This window comes from Serpula lacrymans (assembly GCF_000218685.1).
Source record: "Serpula lacrymans var. lacrymans S7.9 unplaced genomic scaffold SERLAscaffold_5, whole genome shotgun sequence".
Classification (NCBI taxonomy): domain Eukaryota; kingdom Fungi; phylum Basidiomycota; class Agaricomycetes; order Boletales; family Serpulaceae; genus Serpula; species Serpula lacrymans.
This window is the reverse complement of record NW_006763294.1, coordinates 2,061,720-2,084,180: the sequence shown is the minus strand read 5'-3', so window position 1 is coordinate 2,084,180 and position 22,461 is coordinate 2,061,720. Positions and strand designations below refer to the sequence as shown.

Sequence of the window (22,461 nt, the reverse complement as noted above, 5' to 3'; positions counted from 1 at the left end):
CAAAACGACATATTAGTCATGGGTATTGTTCGGTGACTGTGTCTGGGACCGCGCTGTAGCCCCTGCTGGCACTCGAGGCCAAGTCACAAGGAGCATGCCGTCACTCATAGATGCAGACACGGTGCTCATCTGCAGAAAAAGTTAGCGCCAGGCATGTATTACAAACGTCGAATGCTGACCATTGTGCCCGCTGGAACATCTACGATACGATCAAATTTCCCGTACTTAATCTCCTTGACGGGGTATTTGGAGTCGGCTAACACTTTATCGGGTGGAATGTTCGATCGGCGCTCACCAGAGATGATGAGTCTGCTACCGTCCAGATGTATGGCAATGTCATTTGCTTTCAATCCAGGTAACTCGAGGGTAGCAGTGACTCTACTTGAATCAGGATCATCACATAGCTCCAACCTGCGATAGAAGTCAGCGAATGCGCGAATAAAAGTATGATGACAGACATACCTTGGTTTGAGCTTTGGATTGTCCTGTTGATTCCTCTGTGCGGCTAGCATTTGGTGGCGCCTCAATAATAATTCTACGTATCTCCTGGCTAGAGCTCGATCTAAGCGTCGAAGGGTCTGTTCACGACTGCGAGATTGATCCAGTTTGCGTACGGCGGGGGGGCAGGCGACTGTCATGAAGTGACGGTAGTGATATGCAGGTGGCTGCGAGGATCTGAATGTACGGAGCTAGGGGCAAAAGTTGATTGCGTCTTTTATAGTTTTTGCAAGACTGCACTCCAAGAATGGGTCACGGCATCTGTTGGAAATTTCGGGTTAGTCAGATGTGTGATCCCGAACATGTACAGCACGGAAGCGGAGTATTAATAGATCGAGTCGGTACTCGGCACACAGCTCCCAGAAAAGTCGAGATGATTCGGATGATGAATAACATTCTTGGAGAGCTGTGCATTGAACATCGAACCTCGAACCGCACGGACACGAGTTCCTCGCAGACAGTGGGGCATCGTGGGTAGCCTTATTCAGCGAGAAAAAAGGCTTCGCATGAACGTGGATGTGCACAGATTCCAGTAATAGCGACTCGAGTGCGTCTGAAGTCTGCGGAATGTCAAGGGAGACGTGTATGACGATGGCTGTAGAGATTGTGAGTTGATGGTGGGGAAGGACAAAAAGAGAGACTAGTGGCACTGTGACATACTGTGACGTGGCTGTGACTGCACTGCACTTCCCCGCGCGACGTCACTTGTCACCACTACAGCCCAGTCGCAGTCTTGTACTTTCCTTGAGCTGTTCTCTAGTCTAGCACCACTCGCTCGCCGTATTATTCGTATTCCTGTGGTATCACCCTGTGTTACTTTACCTATCGCCGCGTTCAGCTATACCATCGCAATGAGCAAAGTCGTGTTTGGTATCTTCTTCTCTTTCACCATCCCCTTGGAGACTAATCTAACGTCTTTCATTCAGTCGGGAATGTTCCCTACAACATGGGAGAGGTATGTCGTCCGTCTGTTCATCATCGCCTGCACCGCTCATCAACATCGCCCCCCCAGGAACAACTTATCGACGTCTTCAAATCAGTTGGCCAAGTCATAGGCTTTAGGTGCTTAGTCCCTTTCCTCACGCTTTTCCTTCTTTATTTATTTATACCTCTCCCTGCTTAGGCTTGTTTTTGATAGAGACACAGGAAAACCTAGGGGTTATGGTTTCTGTGAATTTGCGGGTACATCCAATTTATTTTTTTCACTTGACAATCTTGATTCCGTCTGACTCAATCCAACTCTTCGCCGTAACATCACCGCAACCACCCTCAAAAATATGCGTGTGCCCGTGTTTCGAAATCTAAAAAAAAACATATATCGTCAACGTGCTTGTCGTGTGCTCTGCTCCCATATCTGCAAACCATGTATCATCAAGATCACGACACTGCGGCTTCTGCTGTGCGAAACCTCAACAACGTAGATGTCGGAGGTCGCCCCTTGAGGATCGATCTCGCTGACTCGGATCCCTTTTTAGAGGGCAAGACGACCGTCCGGGGCGAACTAGTTGATGGTGGGGAAGGTAGGCCACATTGGCGTGACCGCGAGCGTGACGACCATAGGAGTCATCCCAAGAGTCAGGATCCAAATGCCTTCCTTGGGAATCTACCACCTGGTGTTCCCGTTCCGATGGGAACAACTGCATTAGATACAACCAGTCAAACACTCGCAACTATGAATCCAAGTCAGCTGATGGAAGTCTTAGCCCAAATGAAGGTGTGCAATGGTTTTCGGTTTGGCTCGTCGGACGGCAACCTCAAGGCATTATTCCTATTCCTGTACAGGCTTTCGTCATAACTCACCCTGAGCAAGCGCGGACACTGTTAATAGCCCATCCGCAGTTAGCTTACGCGTTGTTCCAAGCACTGCTACTGAACAAGATCGTCGACCCAGCCATCTTGCAGGTAAGTCCATGGCCCCCCGAACCTTGCGTGTAAAATCCGAAGAACGATCTGCTTTTGGCAGCGCATGCTCGCAGCAACATCTAGTAGCTCCGCTCCGGCGCCTCCTCAGCCTCAGTCACAACCACACCCTCCACCCTCGAATCCTTATCAGCAAATGCCACCCATGCATCAACCACAGCCAGTCATGCCGCCACCTTCCATGTCTGCTCCCCCTGCGCAAGGACCCTCAAGCATGTACCAGCAACAGCCCCCGCAGCACGTTCCTCAACAGCCATCATATTACAGACCCCCTCCTCCCCCGGCTCCAGCGGCCCCACAGCCCTCTCAACCCGTACCAGACCTAAACATTGACCCAGCTCAGAGGGTAGGGACATTTTCTATCCGATCTCTTCGTATCCCATACTGAAAAAATATTTTCGCGGCACAGCAAATGCTCATGCAAGTATTAAGTCTGACTCCTGAACAGATTAACGGATTGCCGCCAAGCGAGAGAGAAACCATCCAACAACTGGTATGTGGATTCACAGCCGATGGTGTTCGCTGATGCAGATTCCGAACACAGCGCAATCAATTCATGGCCGGTATTAATGTCTAGCGTATCTATGTCTAGAACGTACCAAGGGGGTCAGAACAGTGCAATGCCACAAGGCCAGGCTCAAAAAACCAAGACTACGTCGAAAACATCCGTATCTAGACTATTACATACACATCGCCGTTCATACAAGTTTATTTGTCAAACTCTTTGACGCTTTGAGAGCAGCTAATTTCTTCCCAATCTCTTCCAATGGTATCATATCCGTCTTGGCCTTGGTTCCGACGTCATCTCTGTTCCTAACGTTCACGGATCTTCCGTCCAGTTCCTCTTGACCAACAACTAAATTTGGTAAAAGGAACCATTCATGTCAATATGCTGAACAGGAATGCATCGCCATTACGTACCGAGAATGAAATTGTATTGAGCGATTTCTCCGTTACGGACCTTCTTGGGGAGGGTATTTTCACCATTGTCAACGTCAACGTAAATTCCCAAAGAAGAAAGGTAGTCCGTGACTTCTTGCGCGTATGCTCTCTGCAAAGATGCCAAGATGTCAACTTGTAGTGATGAGAACATTAAAATTTAGGGTGACTCACGTAGGGAGCTGCGACCGGAACAACAAGGACTTGGCGGGGGGATAGCCAGAAGGGCCTATGCGACGAGGATCAGACCGGTCATCGACTCAAATAATAGATATCGTACCATTTCCCGGCAAAATGTTCAGTGATAATTGCGATGAAACGTTCCAGACTTCCCAGAATCGCACGATGAATGATCACGGGCCTTGATAGAGCTCTATCGCTCGACGTAGCGTCTTCAGCCGAACGATATTTCAAGTTGAACCGTTCTGGAAGCTGGAAATCGAGCTGGATCGTTGCACACTGGAATGAGCGTCGTAGAGCATCACGAATGGTAATATCAATTTTCGGGCCATAGAATGCCCCGTCACCGGGATTGATCTCCCACTTTCCAGGATATTGCTTATCAAGGGCTACCTTAAGTTGCTGTAAAAGATACCTTAGTTTAGTGTACGTATGACCGCGAAAATGATGTCAACGTACCTCCTCCGCAACATTCCAAGTCTCAAGCGCGCCGAGATAGTTGTCAGGACGCGTGGAGAGCTCCAGTTGGAAATCGAAGCCAAAGAGACCGTACACATGCTGCATAAAATCAAACAAGGCACTAATTTCCTCTTCAATCTATGAGTCAGCGTTTAAATTAGCACGAATATATATATTTGATAGGGGGGTGAGCGATAATATACCTGGGAAGGCATGCAGAACACATGGGTATCATCCTGCACAAAGCGCCGAACTCGAGTCAGACCTGTCAAGGCTCCTGATGCCTCGTTCCGATGAATGATTCCGAATTCTGCCATGCGAATTGGGAGTTCTTTGTAGCTGCGATCCCTGGAGTCAAATATGAGGCAGTGGCCGGGACAGTTCATGGGTTTCAACGCCCATTTCTCTTTCTCTACATCAAGGGTGAACATGCCATCCTGATAGTTCTGCGAGTGACCCGATGTCTCCCACAGCTTGCTGTTGTACATATTTGGAGATATCACTATGCGATGTCAGTGGCGAATCTATGTGAACATTAGCGCATGCAGCTCACCTTCTTGATAGCCCCGTTTGTAATACTCAGACTAAGAGTACTATTGAACGTTATCATTCTACGCAGGGAAACTGATATGACTTACTCTTAACATCTCCAAGAGTGTATTGTAAATACGCGTGCCGTGCGGCAGGAAGAAACAACTACCTGGACTGAGATCATTGAAGAAGAATAGCTCTTGCTCCTGAAATTAGCATTAGAAGAAGGATGGTGACTTTGTTAAGAGTACAACCTTCGCGATCTTTCGATGATCACGCCTGGCAGCTTCGGCCAGAAACGCCTTGTACTCCGTCAACTGTTTCTTATCAGGGAACGAGATTCCATAAATCCTTTGAAGAGAATCATTATTAGGATCACCAAGGAAATAAGAAGCTGAGTTCTAAAACCAATAAAGCTGTGAGAATAGCTGTTGATGTAACGTGATTCGCTGTTGTTTACCTTTGTGACCATGAATGCTTTAATCTTGCCGGTATGGGGAATGTGGGGCCCAACACAAAGATCAACCATCGGACCACATCGATACACTGTAGTGGACGTTCCGTCAGGAATCTTGGACTCGATGATATGTTTCTTGTATTTATTGTACTAACAGAACATTTCAGTAACGCAGATAGCAAGAGCGGATATACAACTTACGCCAAACATTTCCAGCAATGTTTCTTTGGGGACAACAAGACGTTCGAACTTTTGCTTTTCCTTGACCGCGCTTTCCGACAGCTTTTCTAATGCGGGGTAGTCCGTCATGCTGACTGCTCTGCAGGAACGTTAGTAAAACGCGATGGGTAAAGTTATATTTCAGTACCTGTCCTCCAAAGCCATCTCGTAGAAGAAACCCTCTTCAACAGGGGGACCGATGCATAGATGGCAACCATAGTGCCGCTCGGCAGCCTCACCAAGAACGTGTGCAGATGAATGCCAGAATACTCGCTTGCCTAAATGAACGAGGTTAGTTTATTCCAGCCAAATATATTATATATTTACCTTCTGGGTGTTCAAAGTCCAAGAGTTCAAGTTTGCAAGCAGCCTCCAAGGGCCGCTCCAGGTCCCAGAGGTTGCCATCGACCTATCCTTGTGCTTTAGCTCGCTAGGATGGGAACGATCTGAACAAGACACACTTTTGCGATCACAATGCGCTCTGACAAGCTCTTCGAAACTTCCTTTGCAACATCCATCGGGCTAGTTTCCCAGCTCGTACCTTTTCGCTCAGAGCCATCTGGAAGCGTGATGACGATTTCCTGTCTCGGTTGAGCTATGATGTATGTCTGGTCAGAGGTCACTCATCCTCGATGTCAAGGACCCCACCTTTTACAAAGTCATCATATTCTGCTTTGAGCTTCTCAAAAATCTTGATACGATGATCGAAGAATTCTGGTGGGGGTTGCAGCTACTAAAAGTCTGAGCCCGGTTTATATAAATTTCATGAACGCCTTCACCTCCAATGGATAAGCTGATCCCGCTGCTTGTTTAACTTTCTTTTCCTTTTGTTGCTTCCCACCTGTAGCATGGGGGGCTTCAAGAGCTGGTATTTGAACTGGTTCTGAGGTGGACGCGACTGGCGTAGTCATGGTGGTTGTCAGATGACGGGAGTAGCCAAAACTAAGAGGATGTGTTTTTGTTTGACGGAAAGGATATATACAACGATTGCACCTGGCAGAAGATAGCCACACCCGAGTCAACAGCCTCTGCATCCAAGAAAGTTCGAGTCACTGTCCGAAAAAATCAAGTCATCTATTTTGGACATCACGAGATCTTATCAGGCGCCACCGCAACCCCCCGGTATCGATCCCCCCTTCCGCCAGCATATCCTCAGTGGTTTATACACTGTTCAGCCTGGGCAGTTCATTCATATGACGAAAAATAATACATTTCTCTAATCAATGACGCGGTAACACTATATGTAATCCAAACATTCAGATCCATTAAAACAAAATAAATAAATCAGTCCGCCGTCCCCACTCTCCAAACCTTGATCACTCCTGCACGGTCCCCACTTACGATACCTCCACGGAAAGGGGAGTCAATACATGCCAAAGCGGTGATTATGTCCTGGTGAGACTTGAGCAAAGTCTGTTGATTATGCGTAATCAACGACATGCGTTGCGGAGGACGGTTGTTGTGACTGGCGGCGGCGGAAGATTGCAACCACGACTCAACGTTATTCACCGCAGAGCCAGTCGATCCACGAATTGTGCTAATTGGAACAAATGTTAGAGAGCATACTGTAAGAGAGCTGGTGAACATACCTATAGGAAGGTCTATCATGCCCAGAGTCTAGACCAACAAGCACCGACGTTCGCTCCAGCTTTGTCAGATCCCACAGCCTTATCCTACGATCTTCAGATCCGCTGACCATGAACCCGCGCCCAGTGGACCTATTCGATAAGTTTGTTTCGTTGGTCATATCAGCCATCTCCAGCCTATGAACTGTAGAATGGCCACCAAATTCAAGACCAACAATGACCGCACGAATGTCAAGCGAGGGCGCTGGCAAAGAATCTTCTCGGGGGATGCTCTGTGAAGATCCACGATTTCGTGCTAAAAGGCTGGGGTACGTTGAAGTGCCTGCTTGCCGTGACCGAACTAGGGCTGCTATGGCTGCTGCTGGACTTTCCTCAGCGTCAGCTCCCGGATGCTCTTTTGGCTCCTGAAGAGGATCAGAAGAAGAATTTGTGGTGCGAGTCGTGTAGCTTTCGACAAGAACCGTTTTTTCGATGTCCCAAACTTCTATCAGAGTAGTCGATGTTTGTTCAGAAGCCATTTTTGATGTTTCCACTGCAACCATAATCCACCGGCCCCGCCCCTTCGTGGGATGAACAACACATTGATGTATGCGAGATGACCTCCCGGATAGGTTCTTGCCAACTTGCCAACTTTTCAATAGCAGTCCAAAACGGCGGTCCCATAAAGTCAACGTTCCCATCGACGTCCCAACTATGATCCAAGAGCGTTTCCTATCAATGCACATACAACTAATAGGCCCTAGGTGGCGTGGATTTTGCATGGTTTGCAAGATCCGCATCGTTCGTAAGTCCAAGATGGTGATAACAGAATGAGTGGTAGCGTAAACCAAGTTTGAAGATGTATCTGTACAATGGATGTCGTTAGCGATTACTGTTGAGTACGATACAGCAATCAGTCAACTTACCCGAATTATAGTGGGACATGCATGTAATATATTCGCCAGCATGATCAACTCGATGTTCTCGAATGACTTGGAGCTTGCTGTATTTTGGAAGCGCACCGCTTTGATTCACATGAACACGAACAACATGCAAGCTTCCATCATCCGCCGCACTCGCAAAGCAGTGAACGTTCTCTAGCATGCAAACGCACTTTACTCGCGCATGATGTTGGCCGTAGGTGTGTCTAGGCTTGCTTGTCACATTCCGCTCTAGCCTTGCCGTGTCCCAGACTTTAACGGTCTTGTCGTCCGAGGACGACACGAAGAATATGTGATCTGGAGAGACAGCCAGTCCAGTAACGGTGTCTGAGTGAGAGTGTAGATGAGCGATGAGCGTTGCTTCTGCACGTCGGCTAGAATTGTCCCGTCCTGCAAAGCTGTGACGAGCTGCGTTTCGGCGCCGTGTAGGTCCCTCATGGACTTTAGGGCCAAAGTCGTTCTGCAATTCGCGGTTATTGTCCAGATAAAGATTTTCAAGTAAATTGCTGATGCCAGGTTCCTGACCATCTATACCCAAAGCATTAATTAAATGAACCCGCAGAACAAGAATTATAATTATTAAGCAAACACACCATAAGTTGAGATGGGCAGCAAAGAGGGTACCCGTGGCCTATTGGATCCTCGAGCTGTACCTGCCACTGATACGGGAGAAGACCTTCCGGATCTTTCTGGAGAGCCATCAGAACGAAATTTGGAAGGCGCTTCCAACAGCCCAGTGGCGTTTGCATTAGATGATCCGATTGCAGGAGCAGCTTTTTGTCCGTCAGTACTCCCAACTTGTAACCTATGTGCTGTACGAATAGTCGAGGAGTTTGTCGTGGAGACAACCGACTCAGTCGGACTATTTGGTCGATCAAGAGACAAAGCAGCTGCGGTAAGATGCACAGGCTGCGCCGGCATAGGTTGAACAGCCATCAGTGGGCTTCGTCGGTCCCGAGGAGATGGGTGACTCAGAGAAGATGCGGAACCGTTGATAGTGGCAAGCCTTCTGCGAAGATCTTCAAATGGAGCACCACTATTCCCATGGTCTATACTTGAAGCTCGACTCATTCGTGGGGTGCCTATTCGTCCAGGTAGGTCAAATGTAGACCGACGGGATGCAGAGACTATACGAGAAGAACGGGGAGTCACATCTAAAGAAGCTCGGGACTTCAAAAATACAGTCTGGGGGACTACAGCCAACTTCTGCATTTCTATGTCTCCAATGGTTCTGAGGTTTTTTTCTGCTTCAGGCTCTGATCTCAAACGGGACGCAAAACTAGAAGAAACCATGAGATAGATATTGAGGTTAACCAAAAGCTGAGTCCATACCTCGAGGTGGCATTAGCAAGTTTGAGAATATAGTCTCTCAAAGCCAATAATTTCGCTTCCTCAGAAGTCGTCATACCCAGATTGTGTAGTTTGGCAAGCTGAGCCTCATCTCTGATTACCTTGTGAGCAACGACTACTTTCAGGATGAAAGGCTCTACGTACTCTTCTGATCTATTCCTACCGACAATACTGGCGCTCCCATTCTTTCGCATGGAAACTATGCTTTCTCGAGGGGATTCAACTTTAGATGCCGTACGACGATGACCTTTCCAAAAACCGGTTTTTTCTGCTTTCATTGCCCATTGCACTGCGGCGTCGAAAACTTGTCGTGAAAGCTGCATATACCCCAGTGAGATCATGAATGATCAATTTGAAAACTATGCTTACTGGTGACTTCATACTGGTTAGAAGACTTTGTTCGTCTATGACCTTGATATCAGATCGCAGCAAATGCCTAAGGGACGGGTACAGAATACACCAGACGTCGCTGGTGGGCAGATATTTCGCAGCAGAAGCGATGAATGCGGCAGCACCTTTGAAAGGGGAGTGCATTCATTAGGTCGTTTCGTACATTTCTCGGCGCATCAATGCATACCTTGACGTATCCATACATTCGGATGATAGAAAAAACCGAGCGTCGCGCTCATCAACTCCCATATCCTCATTTTATGAAACAGCTCAAGCTCGCAAAGACTCGTTAGTGCAGCAAGTACCCTTGCAACAACAGTTTCCTCCACATCTGGATTAACCGTCAGATAAAGCATCTAGAGACGATCAAGTATACGATGCTAGCTCACGTACCAGAAAGTGCCTGTATCATCAGCGGCAAGATGTATTCATCCAAACTGCGCCCACCTGCACAAGCCGCCACATCCACGATGCTCTCAAAAAATGCACATCGTAAAAGCCAGTCACGGTCGTTCAAGTATGTAATCATATGGCTAAGGAGTACGTCGTTGGTCTTCTGTCGCCCAAGGAAAATGCATAATGACGATATATTGTGCAAAATTGCGCGCTTGACAATACTCGAAGGATCCATGAGTAAGGCAGAGAGTTGCTCTTGTATAGATGTCTGAAGGTCTTGAAGACTGACATCATAGGATACCTTTGAGTAAACATATGAGTGTCTCCTGGATAACAAAGGGGGAGTCCATCACTGACTTCAAAATGACCATCATCATACTCTTGTTTATCTGAACTTGGTGCCATTTTGTAGGCTCCGTGAGCTTTCAGTGCTTGGCCCATTTCCAGATATCGTACTGCAGTGTCGGCTAGCTGAACTATGCACTGAGCATATATACAACGAACAGATACTTCTGGGTCTTGTACGAGGTATTTCATATTTGGAATGATGTATTCCGGAAAAATAGAGACATTGGAAGGAGTGATGACAGTCACCAGCATTAACTAAACCACACAATAGTTTTTCGTCAAGAATCACAGCTACAAGAGCACATAGACATACCACTTGCATTAAAGTGCGCAAAGCTGCAGAACGAACGATGGCTGCCTCGTCGTGTAAGAGATCCACGATATAGGGCACCATCCTGTCCAGCTTCGCCTCGTCCGTGAGGTGACAGGCTAAGGCAAGGAATAGATCCAGTGCTCGTAGACGCGAGCTGGGGAGCGCACAATTGCGAATATTTGCGCTGACGAGCGAGAGGATTATAAGTGCAGGACCATCTTCGCTGGCTGCTCGAGGTCCTTTTAAAGCACCGCGCAAAGTTGACTCGCGATTTGGTATATACAGTTCCACCGGGAAGAGGTCCTTCAAAAGTCAAATAACAACATAAACATTGAATATACAATGTACCCATCGATGATGATGATGTCTTACCTGGATAGGTTTGGAGAAACCTCCTGACAGTCCATACTCTAGTTTAACGTCCATTACGGTTTGCTCTGCTGTATCAGGAAGGAGATACGGTTCTACGCCCTCGTAATCCTCCCAAATCCTCTCCAGTCGATTATCAGAGTCGCTTGGAAGCGCGTCGCTAGTAGTTTCCTTCGATCCACCTGATCCTGTTGCGGTATTGGTTTTGAAAGCTGAGCCACCAGGTTGTAGAGTTGAATGAGATTGGATCGATGGTGAAGGACTCATGGTACCTGGCGATGCCGCAGTACCCGGTGGTGCTGATATAGTCTGGTTGGAATGAGCTGCAGAAAATGGGAAAACAGCTCGAGTCGGGAGATCGTTAATTGACGAGACGTAATTGTGCAAGAAGGAGTAAAAACATTCTGGGAACACAGATCCTCGCGATGTGTGTAGAAGGGTATCGAATGTTGGGCGGGTTGTGGGGTCGAGGGCGATCATCTGCTTGATTATGCTCTACAGCCATATATGAGTTTGTTTGCGGTGCCATTCAATAAATGCATAGTACTAACACGTATACCGTCGTCGTCGATTGCACTCAGGGGCCCATCTACGTTGTACTCGCCTTCTCTGTATTTAAACAACTGGCTCAAGGAGAAAAGTGGTGCGCCTTCTAGGAAAAGTTCGGCAATCACACATCCTGCACTGAAACAATCCATCGACTCGGTGACCCGTCCGTCTCTTCTGCTCCCTTCAACACCTTCCTCTGCAGCACCAGCAAGCTTGTTCTTCTTCGCACTCACCTCTGGGTTGCTTGTCGCTGTATAAAACCGCTCTGGGGCAACATAGCACGTGCGACGTCCACTAGTATCGAAGAAGAACGAAAAATCGGCAGGGTCGTCCAAAGGCAGGAAAGTTGGCTTGTACTGCGCTGCGAAGTCCGTCAGGTATACCCAATTCCATGAAGTCACCAAAATATTGGTGGATTTAATGTCTCCGTGTGCGACTTTTCGATTTCGAGCGTCACGTAGCGCATTCAGCAATTGAAAGGCAATCCATTTCTTTTCAATTGCACTGAGAAAGGGGCGAGTACTGCGAAAGCCCGTTATTGGCCAGTAAACACGACAACAAAAATCACAGACCTTATGCGATCATAAAGGTTACTGGCAATCCACTGACGTATAATATACCCCGCCTTATCGGTTTCCACAAATGACTGATAGTTGTATACGTTCGCGATATCAGATAGAGATTCTCTTTCCACTAGACAAGGTGATATGAGTGCCAGTTATGAGTGGAACGAACGAGAAGTAATAGCGCACTCTTTAACCGACGATGATAGCTTCTCAAAGTGATACCAGGGTCAGGCTTTATGAATATTTTGATGACCAGGTAGCCGCTGCGGTGGCGACACTTCACGGTTTTGAGGAATCTCGTCTGTCCAAGACTGATATTGCGCTATGTTACGCGAGTACGAAGAAATGTATTGCAGTGTAACACACCTCTTGTCATATACAACATCTCCTCCGAGTTCTGCGACGAATGAATCTAGTGCACCGGTCGTACGGGTCAGGGTACTCGTCGACTGAGCGTTACCCATTGCTTGTGGCTGAAATTATGAAGACGAATAGCTGATGCGAAATGACACAGAATGGCAGGAGGTAAGGAGAGTGAAGGTTGAAGGGTGAATGAGAGCTTGAGAACTTGAATGCGTTGGAATATGTGTGGAAGTGGACGACGCGTGTGTTGAACAGGTCAATCGGTTAGGTTGAGCTCATCAGTGGATGCAGCACAGAAACAGCTGGAGAAGAAGGCAATGGCAAGAGCTAGACGTAGAACTGAGATAACCAACACGTCCTATTCAAGAGCGTCCACAGCGATGACCACTCAAGCTGCATAAACAGCACTCGGCATGCATTTCCTAATCGGGCTTTGCCTGCCGTTGCTTTGGCCATGTGCCCGCCCAAGGCTTTCTTCTTGACCACCAGCCTCCCTGTCGTTGACTTTCTGCTGTATTTCGTCGATGTTGGACATGAACCAGGGGAGGAAACGCTAATTTGACAAGGCTCGAGCTGCACAATGACATATACCTGAATGTGTTATCATCGCTAAACCTGCAACAACTGGAGTCGTGCAGCACTGACATGCAAGGGTTTTCTCAGTCTTTCCCCCCGGCTGGCAAGAATCACAAATATGAATTATTATCCTCAAAGCATTCGATAACCTTACACTTTCCGAACTTCGCCAAGTTCGGTGCACGACAGTGGTGGTATTCATTGCACACGAGGATACACCCACAGTTATGGAACAATCGGAAACTGTATCGCTTAGGCCTCAGTCAAGGCAAATTGCATCGACTACCGCTTTGGTGGCTCAAATGGAAAGCGTATGTCGAGGGGGCATCAGCATATCTCATACTCGATCACATTTCTTTTCTACTTGCATGTTACCTGATGTTTGGGCCATTTTAGCGCCGTCTTTAGATGGAATAATACCCTGTATTCGACGTCAACTGGCACTATTCTATCTTGAACAAGGCGGACGCAATCAAGCGCTTGGTGGAACTGTCCCTATTCTCGTCACCCTGCGAGGCTTACATCGTGGATTCTCTTGTCGTTGCCGACTGTTGCCGCCGTGAGGTATTGAAACAACGATCAAGTTTGTATTTTAAATATGAAATCTTGTCTTTAGCTTTGGATATATTTTAAGTTGAACACGGTGATAAATGAATAGTCCTTACTAGCTATCATACTTTCGGGTGGATAAAGGTAACCATGCATAAATTTAGTAGATTTCAATCACCCAACAGAAATATTCCACTACAGGAAACTGCAGAAAGCACTGGTTAAAAAAGGGGCACGCGCTGTTCAACGCGCTCATAGGTAAGCATCTACATAAAGCCCAACTACTCCACTTGGGTCGACACATTTTCCAAACCTAGGTTGAGTTTCTTCTGAAACACGTTTCCTAGTTCGTCGTGGAGCAAGTCTTCTAAACTACGCCCATCGCGCGAGTAGCGCCAGTCGTCAGATTCAGGGAAATAGTCATACCGCTTCGGGCCACTACAACCAGGATCATGGTGAAGTTGGCAAACGGATAGGGGGGTGAAGTCGAATGTGAGGTTGTGAGTTGGAACGAAAGATACCATCAGCAAAATTAACATTTGATATACCAGAAAATACTCACCTTAGTGGTGAAGAAAGCCATATTTGCTTGTTAGGTGGTTGCTTGTTAATGACATATGTCCCATTATTCCCGAGAATGAGAGTCAGTACACCGCTCTGAGATATGCTAATCAGCTTTGCTGACTCGATTTCTCATAAAAACCAAGTTGTAGAATTGCCTGATAATGTAACACAGAAATGCAAGTAAGGAAGCCGAGAGACTCACATGATAATCAACTTCATAGGCGGCATTACCAGTTTCATCTAGCAAGTCCTCCAGCCGTTCAAGTAGCGTGGCCATTGTAGCATCTGACAGCTTGTGATAGTTTTCCACTGTAAGCTCGCTAAGAAAGACAGAACGCAGGGTCAGTTTTCCTCACATCGGAGTGCTAGAGAAGGACGGCAAGAAACCGAACCTGACATTTAGCTGAGGCGCGGGGGTGCTCATCGCCCGTGTAAGCAAACGAGTGCTGACTGAGCTCGAGAACATGGATGATACATTTTTGAACGTTCTCCTCGATATGATGTTGGAGGATGGCGAGGACCGAAGTGATTGACGGACGAGTCGACGAGCAAGAGTGCGGGATAACATAGCGGCAGCTCAACAGTATTCGCAGACTGAAAATCCCTCTAGACTTGAAGCTCGATTTACGGCCCGGCCTTTCCGCGATGTCGATTCGCCAGTTTGTCCAAGTTTGTATGAATTTGACGTGACTTGCATATTCCTCAGGCTGACGGTGACCTTGACGCTACTTCAAGTTGTACTTATATATTCCTTTGCATCGAGAGTAAGACACTTAGGACCACTGAGTCCCTCTAGGTCATTCTGGCACCACATGATGGCCAGCAAACGTGCCCACCTTACGCCTGAACAGATCGAACTGGCCGAGCAAAGAAAGCTGAAAAAACAAAAACAGCTTGAAGTACAAGCCCCGTCTACTCCACCGAAAGCGCCTATACTTTTACGAGAATGGGCACCATTACTCTTGCATCAAAGCCCAAGGAAAGATGAGGCTGCTTTCCCAGTGAAGATCATGACCTTTAACGTCCGTGCATTTTCTATCATCCCAACTGCTCTTCCGAGTCGACGTTCGCGTCATTGATTGCATATTACACAGCTACTCGCGCAAACTCTCATTCGTAAGTTATATTGTTATGCGATTGTGTCAGTAATTCACTGATTTTGCTCACGATAGGTCGCGAAAGCTTTCCTACCAGTTCTCAAGCTCTCAGAGCCGGGTCAAGGGAGCCTATGATTCATCATGAAATTCTGTCTCATGGAGCCGATATCCTATGTCTTCAGGAAAGTTACTCTCTTGATCGATTTCATCCATCGCGCGATCTTAATTGTTCGTGATTTTACAGGAGGTTGACCGCCTGGAGAAGCTGCTGCCCGTACTGAACGAAGCTGGATATTCTCACACATTCGTGGCTGGACCTGGGAAGAAGCATGGTTGTCTTATTGCCTATGCAAAAGACAAGTACACGAAAGTAGGCGATAAAGTGGTTTACTACGACGAGCAAGAAGTGCGGCATGACATTGACGATGAGAAGGCGCGTGTCGGATGTAGCTTTAAAACAAGGAACATAGGATCTTTGGTTGCTCTTAAACATTTAAAAGGCGATGGCGTTATAATCGCAACAACGCATTTGTTTTGGCATCCCTCGTAAGTCGAGCGCGTCTTCTTTTCGCAGATAAGCTGACACTAGATTCAAATTTAGTTATCACTACGAACGCACAAGGTGATTAAAAGTCGTGATTTCTTATATGTAACTAATCATTTTCCAGACAAGTCGGAATTCTAGTAAGGGAAACCCTCAAGTTTCAGAGAGAATACGACCTTCGAGAATGGCCATGCTTCATCGCTGGTGGTAAATATAAAGCTTGTATTCTATAAAGCTTTCTTATCTAATAGTCCCTCTCACCTTCTTAGACTTCAACTTTGCCCCTGGCGATCCTGCGTATCCATTATTAGTAGGGGATGCTCTTACTCAGGATCAAGAGCGATGTCTAAATTCATCGCGGGTAGTACATGTCTCCATTGACCCAACTGTATCGACCGTCAAGAATACTGAGACGGAAGCCGAAGGCGGCGAAACAGATCCTGATAAGATTATCACGAAAGCAAGACCTGCAAGACCCGCTGATGGTTTACTCTCCACACCTGAGCTAGTAGAGCTATTCTCAACAGGCGCTCATCTACGAAGTGCATATGACGAGGGTCAAAAGGCACTGCGGGAAAGTGGCGTTGAAATAGAGACGTTTGGAGACAGGTGTTCCCTACCGCCATCAAAGCTTGGAGCCCATGAACCCATGTGGACTTGTTACACTCATTATTGGAAAACCGTTCTAGGTATCGTGAAGTCAAATGTTTGATGGAAAGATCTAACTGTTAGCGGTGTCACGCAGATTATATTTTTGTGTTAGAACCTGCTCGCTCACGAGTAGTTTTGACGGGATATACCAAGCCACATCGCACAGAGGATATACGACTGGGTCTTCCGCAAGTTGGAATATGTGGTAGCGACCATTTTTCCGTATGCGCAGAATTCCATGTTATACCAGAAGAACCTAGGCCCACATAACTGGTGTCTCTGATGATGAGTACTTATTCCACTATACGTAACTTTCCGCTATCAAATAACGAGGAATTTTCATTATCGAGCGCTTGCTATAGAATGCGGACTCGTGTCGTTTTAGTCTCTTAGAGCAGAAGAGTCTTTTCATTCAAGCACTTGCTGTCACGGTATTGGTGTTACGTCACGTGTTATCGACGCGTGACTGAATGGGATATCGATATCATGATTCCACCATGACCTGTTTGCGCTAGAACAGCTATGAATGTGTTAGTATACGCCGACGTCCAATCGCCTGAAATCCACCAGACTATCACAACGCTCAAACGTATTCTTGTTCCGCATTACACCGTTCAGCCAATCTCGACTGACTCCTTGCTCACGCAACCCTGGCAGCCATCCTGCGCGCTCTTCGTACTTACAGCCTCCCCGACTAGACACCAAGAGGCAACCTCGCTGACAGGAAATGCAGCGGGAGTGGTGGAAAAGTATGTGGAATCTGGAGGATCTGTGCTCGGATTAGGGTATGATGTAGGAAAGAGTGGATCAGCACCTGGATTTGGATCTGATCTGAGTATGCTGAGAGACGGCAAGCAATTTAGGCTGCACGACAAAAAGTCGGGTAATACTGTCTACCCTCGTTCGTTCTCTCCTTCAACTGAGACGCCTTCAACTCATGTTCACATCCTTGAATCGGGAACTACGCTTGCACTCCCTGTGCATTCTTCCTCTCCACAGCCTAACAGCGAATCCGAATTTGAATCGGAGGTCACAAACCTCGAGAATATGTCCAATCTCACTGTCCTTGCACGTTTCGAGCCATCAAACGCGATCGCTGGCCTTCAAATGAGTATTGGAAGCGGAAAAGCTGCATTTTGGGCTGAAAGAGTTGATTTACCTTCTACTATAACGTCGCCGGATGCTGCTTTTGTGTCTTCTGTCCCGTCCAACGGATCTCAAGCTCAAGAGCAGATTCGTCCGTTACTTCCTGCTCTTACTCATGCTCTCCAATCCCTCGGAATACTCGTCCCCGCTTCAGACGTGCATCCTTCCAATGCATCCAAACCAGCAACGATAACTTCAAAACCCACGTTATCACACCCTCTTCCCCAGTTTCTTTTCTCGCGTCCGAAGGAACCTGAAATAGTCCAAGATTTCATCAGAGCACTTTTCCCTGCGTCTCACTCTACTACAGGTAAATCCCCGCAGGTGTTAGAAGACACGGATGATACGTTCTACTTCCACATGGCTGAAAAAGGTGAGAAAATATGGCTGATGTTCACCTCAGCCCCCCTTCGAACTAAGGTTCTTCTACCGCTTCTTCAGACAACAAGACAGCAGACACAACCGCAAAGCACATCATCCTTTCTCTCCCCCCTTCCAGTTACACCCCTCTCTTCGATTCTAGTGTCTTCTTTGAGGCACTACAGGACGCAAGGGTGGAAGTAAATGCTCTCGATGATAATACTCCTGACAACGGCTGGAGCTTGGGTGACCTGCTCCTCTATGGTCCCCTCGTTACGAGTACGCAGACGATGTTCGACAAGTGAGTTCATTTTTTTCCATTTCCCTTTATCCCTGGTGTAGCTCCAGGTGCTTGACATTTTGAGCTGACTTTGTTTTTACCTTTCTCGCGCTCATCTTCCGTCTCGTGCTACACAACGCAATCTTCATCAAAATTAAACTGCACCCCATCGACATACTGTCACGTTACTTTCACTCTGATCAGAAACCCTCGCTTTCTCTCCGGGCACCCTGTCCCTCTCCTTTCCATTGCCTCCTATCAGCTTCAGGGGAGAGGTCGTGGTAAAAACGAATGGGTATCTCCTGGGGGCTGTCTGATGATGAGCTTTTCTTTGCGGGCTGCCTTGGGCCCTCAGTTTGGGTGGGACCGCAGCGGTGCTCAAGGCATAACGAGTGCTAATCGTTTGGTATTTGTTCAATACCTGGCGGCGCTTGCCGTCGTTGAGGGCGTTCGTGCGGTCTTTAAGGCGCTAGGAAGCGGGACCAGTAGTACTGCCTCCAGTGCTCGTTTATCCAGTGGACTGGCGGATAAGGTGAAAATAAAGTGGCCAAATGATATTTATGTCGAACTCGATACCGAGAAAGGAGTGGAGAGGAAGAAGATTGGGGGCGTTCTTGTGAATTCAAGTTTCGGAGGTGGGAAAGTAGATATTGTTGTCGGTGAGTCATCCTCAATGGCTAGGTTCTCGTTGGCTGCATGTACAACGTGTATTCTCTTCTTACTCTTTCTTCCTTTTATTGTCCGCTTTGTGTGCCATTACAATTATGTCGACATTTCATCTACGTCTACACTAACCATTTGAGTCTCTTCCCACCCACCAGCATAGATCTAATCATTAATTCTCACAGGGATTGGCCTGAATGTTCTTTCCCTTCCTCCCCTTGCCTCCATTGCACAGCTGTTACCACCCGATTTAAGGCCAGACAAGGTGGTTGAGGTTGATGACGTATTACATACATTCGATTCTGGACATGCGCCTAGGTCTACGCCAAAGAATACGTCCACATCAGAACCATCCTTGTGCCCCTCTCCAGATGCATCTGCAGAGCCTTCTTCACATACCAAAGCAGCCCAAACAAAACTTACCATCGAGCACACAGCCGCCTCGATCATTGCTACTTTCGACGTGATGTGGACCGACTTTTTGAATAATGGAGGCTCGTTCGATCCGTTTATGGAACTTTACTTGAAGAGGTGGATGCATTCGTGAGTCTTCTAATGGGATGTTGCCTTTCGACTTGAAAGCTAAATAATCACTGAATAGCGACCAAATTGTCACACTGACGACAACTACTCCGCCTACGATTGTCCGTATTGTTGGAATCACTCCTGATCACGGGCTTCTAAGGACCATTCCGGAGCGGGTAGGGTTTGGTCTAGGTTCTGGAGGAGGGGAGTCAGAAGGAGGGAGATATATCGACCTCCAGCCCGACGGGAATAGTTTCGATCTAATGGCGGGTATGATACGCGTCAAGGCTTAGCAGCACCTTTTTAAGTTCCGGGAGTTCAATTTCAAAGGCAAGCTGGATGACTTTGAACTCATGTACTAAATGCAAACACGACTTATTGCCTTCACATCTTACACGAGATGGCTTTTGGTTTTGGTCAGAATCAGTCTATTGTGTTGGCTCATTATCCAGCTCTCACTGGGGTGACAGGTAAAATAATAATGGCTCTGTAGAGCTACTGCATATTTTGAGTCAAAACAAACACTTTGAGTAGCCCCTAAAGAAATATTTTGAGAGCGTGCGGGTTTATTGCCTGACACGTCACGCTCGGCAGTCACCTAGATTAGTCACATCGGAAGCGTAAATCCGAAAATGCTGACCTCAGACGTTTGCTAAGAAAGAACGAAACTTTTTGACTGTCTATACAAGACCACTCATGCCACCATATCTCACCACTGCCCTTCCACTCCGCGTACTCTCTCGCACTACCTTCCTATCAAAAGCACCACTACGCACCTTTGCCTCCCTACAACAGCGGATAACATGCTCCCGTCTTCCTCAGGCTCCGTCTATGAGCAATAAAAGCTGGGATATGACCGCAACCTTGATGACAAGAACAAGAGGGATACACAGCTCTTCTGGTATGTTTCCACACTCTTTCGTCAACCCATTCAAAGCTACTGTTGATACAAGCTGATCCCTACTTTTAAAGTACAGCGTCATGGCTCGTTAACGCGACCTGCACCTGGGACTGGGTACGTCCGCTTTATCATTGCCTTGCCTTGTTTATCTATCTCATTCTCGACATTTCATCCCCTTTCAAACCATAAACTTTAATCATGCATAAACACTATTCACAGCATAACCGTCCACTTCAAAGACTCCAAAGGCGCACTCATAAAAACAATCGAGGGCAATGAAGGAGATGACATACTGTCGTTAGCGCATGAACATGATATCGATCTCGAGGGTGAGTCTCTTCCCACTAATTTTACCCACCGCCCATCTCGCGGTCGTCGAGTATCAAAGTAGTTCCCCCTTACTTATGACCATTCCAATAAAAGGTGCCTGTGAAGCTTCTCTCGCATGCTCTACATGTCACGTCTATGTCACTCCTCAGCACTACCCCCTCCTCCCAGAGCCATCGGACGATGAGAACGATATGCTCGACATGGCGTTTGGTTTAGGAGAGTTCTCACGTTTGGGCTGTCAGGTTAGTTATTTTGGTTTCGCAGTATCTATATTGACTTGGAATAATGACTGGATACATCTGTTTTCGTTAACAAATCCACAGGTTCAATTGACACCAGAGCTAGACGGTATGGAGGTTCAGTTGCCCAGTGCGACACGCAATATGTTCGTCGATGGGAAGAAACCTACGCATCATTAGTGCAGATTGTGAATGGTGGTCGTCTGGTAAGGTCGTCAGAGTGGAAGAGGTGAAGATGTGCAGCTCGGGATGGAAGGGGTACGACGAATGAGCATGGGTGGAATGGGGAGTATGAAGGGGTGGAGATAAGGGAAATAGAGAATGTGGCATTTTGGAAAGCGTGAGGTCCCAGCGGTAGGCGATGATGGCCTCCATCCTAGCCTTTCCCATTTTCACCCCATCAAAATAATCCTCCAAACTTACATCTCATCTACGCTCAACACACTGCATCGCGTTCATGCGTGCTCACTGGTCACTGGTGGATAACAATATTTGATGTGGATCTGCTTTAAACCTTAGACTGTCCTTGTCATCGTTGATTCACGGTACTAATTCCAAATATTTTATTTACATATTGCACTCTCTACTCACCCAATGGCGGCGTTAATCATGATACACAGGATGGTCAATTTACCTGCATCAAGTAGAGTTCCACTCAATTTCTGAGGTTGCAGTCCTTTCGTGTGGCCATGATGTCTTTGGTCTGAAATTCCTAGTCCCAACATCTAATTTTTGCCAAAACCTTGCAAGGCCCAGCGAGACTGCTTAGTTGGGGCTAGCTTAGAAACTGACCCTCCATCCCTCCATTAACTAATATCATATTATATTAGGTAGTCTTATTTTCCTTGCATTATATGCTGTTGGTAAGAGGAGAGTCATGGAGAAACTTGTTGCTATTGGGCAAGACTTAACATTATTGAGAGACAGATAGACTTAGATAAAGCTCATCATTATCAAGAGAACACATAATGATTGATCACATTGCCAGCAATGGGGTCAAAAAAATGACTTGTCAACACATTGTTTTTGGCTCCTGCTTGTATCCCTACTGTTACAACCAAAGTTTAGATACTCTGGTGCACATATAAGACAAGCAAAATGGGTGAGTGAAGGAGTGGATAAACTCCATTATGGTAGGACCAAGTTAATTGAGGGTAATCAACAGGAGGACTTGCTGAGGAGTCTCTTTGATTTATTGGGGTTTATATACATCTACAGACTATTTGTACATGTGTACTATACAGTTGATAAAGATAGTGGTTGATAATGTCATAGGGTGCAGCCCTTGTGACCAGCTCCTAATCCATACCTCTGAGCTTCCTAGGAGCTGAGGGATTCTTAGAATAGAAGTTGTGAACAGTATTGCAGGAATTGTCCAGATGGGTTTCTGGTTCCTACATTCTGTCCTCATCTCCATAGCCTTTCCAGAGAACTAGAAACTCTAATTTTCCTCACTTCAAGCGTGCATCCACCACCCCTTCAACCTCAAACTCTTCTTCACCTTCCTGGGTGACTACAACCGGTCCGGGCTGGTCTACATGCTGTTCTGGTAGCGGTCCTTTGTAGGGTTTCACATAGCTAATATTGACCATGGGTACTACCCTCATTCTTTTTGGGAGTTCCAGCTCCACCGCATTTGGCTTGAATTCCTTAATCTGGTAAGGTCCAATCCACTTTTTGGTC

At 46.9% G+C, this 22,461-nt stretch overlaps 8 protein-coding genes across 8 annotated transcripts; 4 read left to right on the top strand and 4 right to left on the bottom strand.

Annotated features, from left to right (window-relative positions):
- Positions 1–80: 80 nt before the first annotated feature.
- Positions 81–659, bottom strand: SERLADRAFT_385716 (uncharacterized protein; the record flags this gene model as incomplete). The annotated part of the gene is made up of 3 exons (XM_007316824.1): positions 81–129; positions 180–411; positions 463–659. Coding segments are annotated over 3 exons (328 nt in total), but the record flags the coding sequence as incomplete, so codon positions are not given.
- A 275-nt stretch (positions 660–934) lies between these two features.
- On the top strand, positions 935–1,618 carry SERLADRAFT_385712 (uncharacterized protein; the record flags this gene model as incomplete). The annotated part of the gene is made up of 1 exon (XM_007316823.1): positions 935–1,618. One exon carries the CDS (start codon positions 1,350–1,352, stop codon positions 1,551–1,553), a length of 204 nt encoding a protein of 67 aa, XP_007316885.1.
- A 1,498-nt stretch (positions 1,619–3,116) lies between these two features.
- SERLADRAFT_368238 (uncharacterized protein) lies at positions 3,117–6,114 on the bottom strand (the record flags this gene model as incomplete). Its single annotated transcript, XM_007316822.1, has 16 exons — positions 3,117–3,274; positions 3,340–3,469; positions 3,532–3,586; positions 3,638–3,939; positions 3,997–4,134; positions 4,200–4,498; positions 4,550–4,580; positions 4,635–4,733; positions 4,782–4,928; positions 4,988–5,134; positions 5,186–5,303; positions 5,352–5,481; positions 5,531–5,612; positions 5,665–5,798; positions 5,852–5,933; positions 5,983–6,114. 16 exons carry the CDS (start codon positions 6,112–6,114, stop codon positions 3,117–3,119), a joined length of 2,184 nt encoding a protein of 727 aa, XP_007316884.1.
- A 262-nt stretch (positions 6,115–6,376) lies between these two features.
- On the bottom strand, positions 6,377–12,454 carry SERLADRAFT_355396 (uncharacterized protein; the record flags this gene model as incomplete). The annotated part of the gene is made up of 17 exons (XM_007316821.1): positions 6,377–6,740; positions 6,793–7,633; positions 7,695–8,237; positions 8,303–8,988; positions 9,042–9,160; positions 9,260–9,376; positions 9,429–9,574; positions 9,637–9,780; positions 9,843–10,121; positions 10,199–10,448; positions 10,507–10,729; positions 10,907–11,046; positions 11,218–11,370; positions 11,427–11,946; positions 11,997–12,117; positions 12,177–12,301; positions 12,357–12,454. 17 exons carry the CDS (start codon positions 12,452–12,454, stop codon positions 6,488–6,490), a joined length of 4,758 nt encoding a protein of 1,585 aa, XP_007316883.1.
- A 430-nt stretch (positions 12,455–12,884) lies between these two features.
- SERLADRAFT_385702 (uncharacterized protein) lies at positions 12,885–13,503 on the top strand (the record flags this gene model as incomplete). The annotated part of the gene is made up of 2 exons (XM_007316820.1): positions 12,885–13,456; positions 13,479–13,503. Coding segments are annotated over 2 exons (173 nt in total), but the record flags the coding sequence as incomplete, so codon positions are not given.
- A 108-nt stretch (positions 13,504–13,611) lies between these two features.
- SERLADRAFT_414631 (uncharacterized protein) lies at positions 13,612–14,621 on the bottom strand (the record flags this gene model as incomplete). The annotated part of the gene is made up of 4 exons (XM_007316819.1): positions 13,612–13,916; positions 14,041–14,135; positions 14,245–14,362; positions 14,435–14,621. 4 exons carry the CDS (start codon positions 14,608–14,610, stop codon positions 13,760–13,762), a joined length of 546 nt encoding a protein of 181 aa, XP_007316881.1.
- A 2,221-nt stretch (positions 14,622–16,842) lies between these two features.
- Positions 16,843–19,812, top strand: SERLADRAFT_355394 (uncharacterized protein; the record flags this gene model as incomplete). The annotated part of the gene is made up of 7 exons (XM_007316818.1): positions 16,843–17,900; positions 17,951–18,141; positions 18,325–18,480; positions 18,514–18,779; positions 18,969–19,051; positions 19,214–19,326; positions 19,385–19,812. 7 exons carry the CDS (start codon positions 16,857–16,859, stop codon positions 19,599–19,601), a joined length of 2,070 nt encoding a protein of 689 aa, XP_007316880.1.
- A 192-nt stretch (positions 19,813–20,004) lies between these two features.
- Positions 20,005–21,361, top strand: SERLADRAFT_464040 (uncharacterized protein; the record flags this gene model as incomplete). The annotated part of the gene is made up of 5 exons (XM_007316817.1): positions 20,005–20,209; positions 20,281–20,323; positions 20,429–20,538; positions 20,633–20,781; positions 20,863–21,361. 5 exons carry the CDS (start codon positions 20,005–20,007, stop codon positions 20,956–20,958), a joined length of 603 nt encoding a protein of 200 aa, XP_007316879.1.
- Between the last annotated feature and the right edge of the window lie 1,100 nt (positions 21,362–22,461).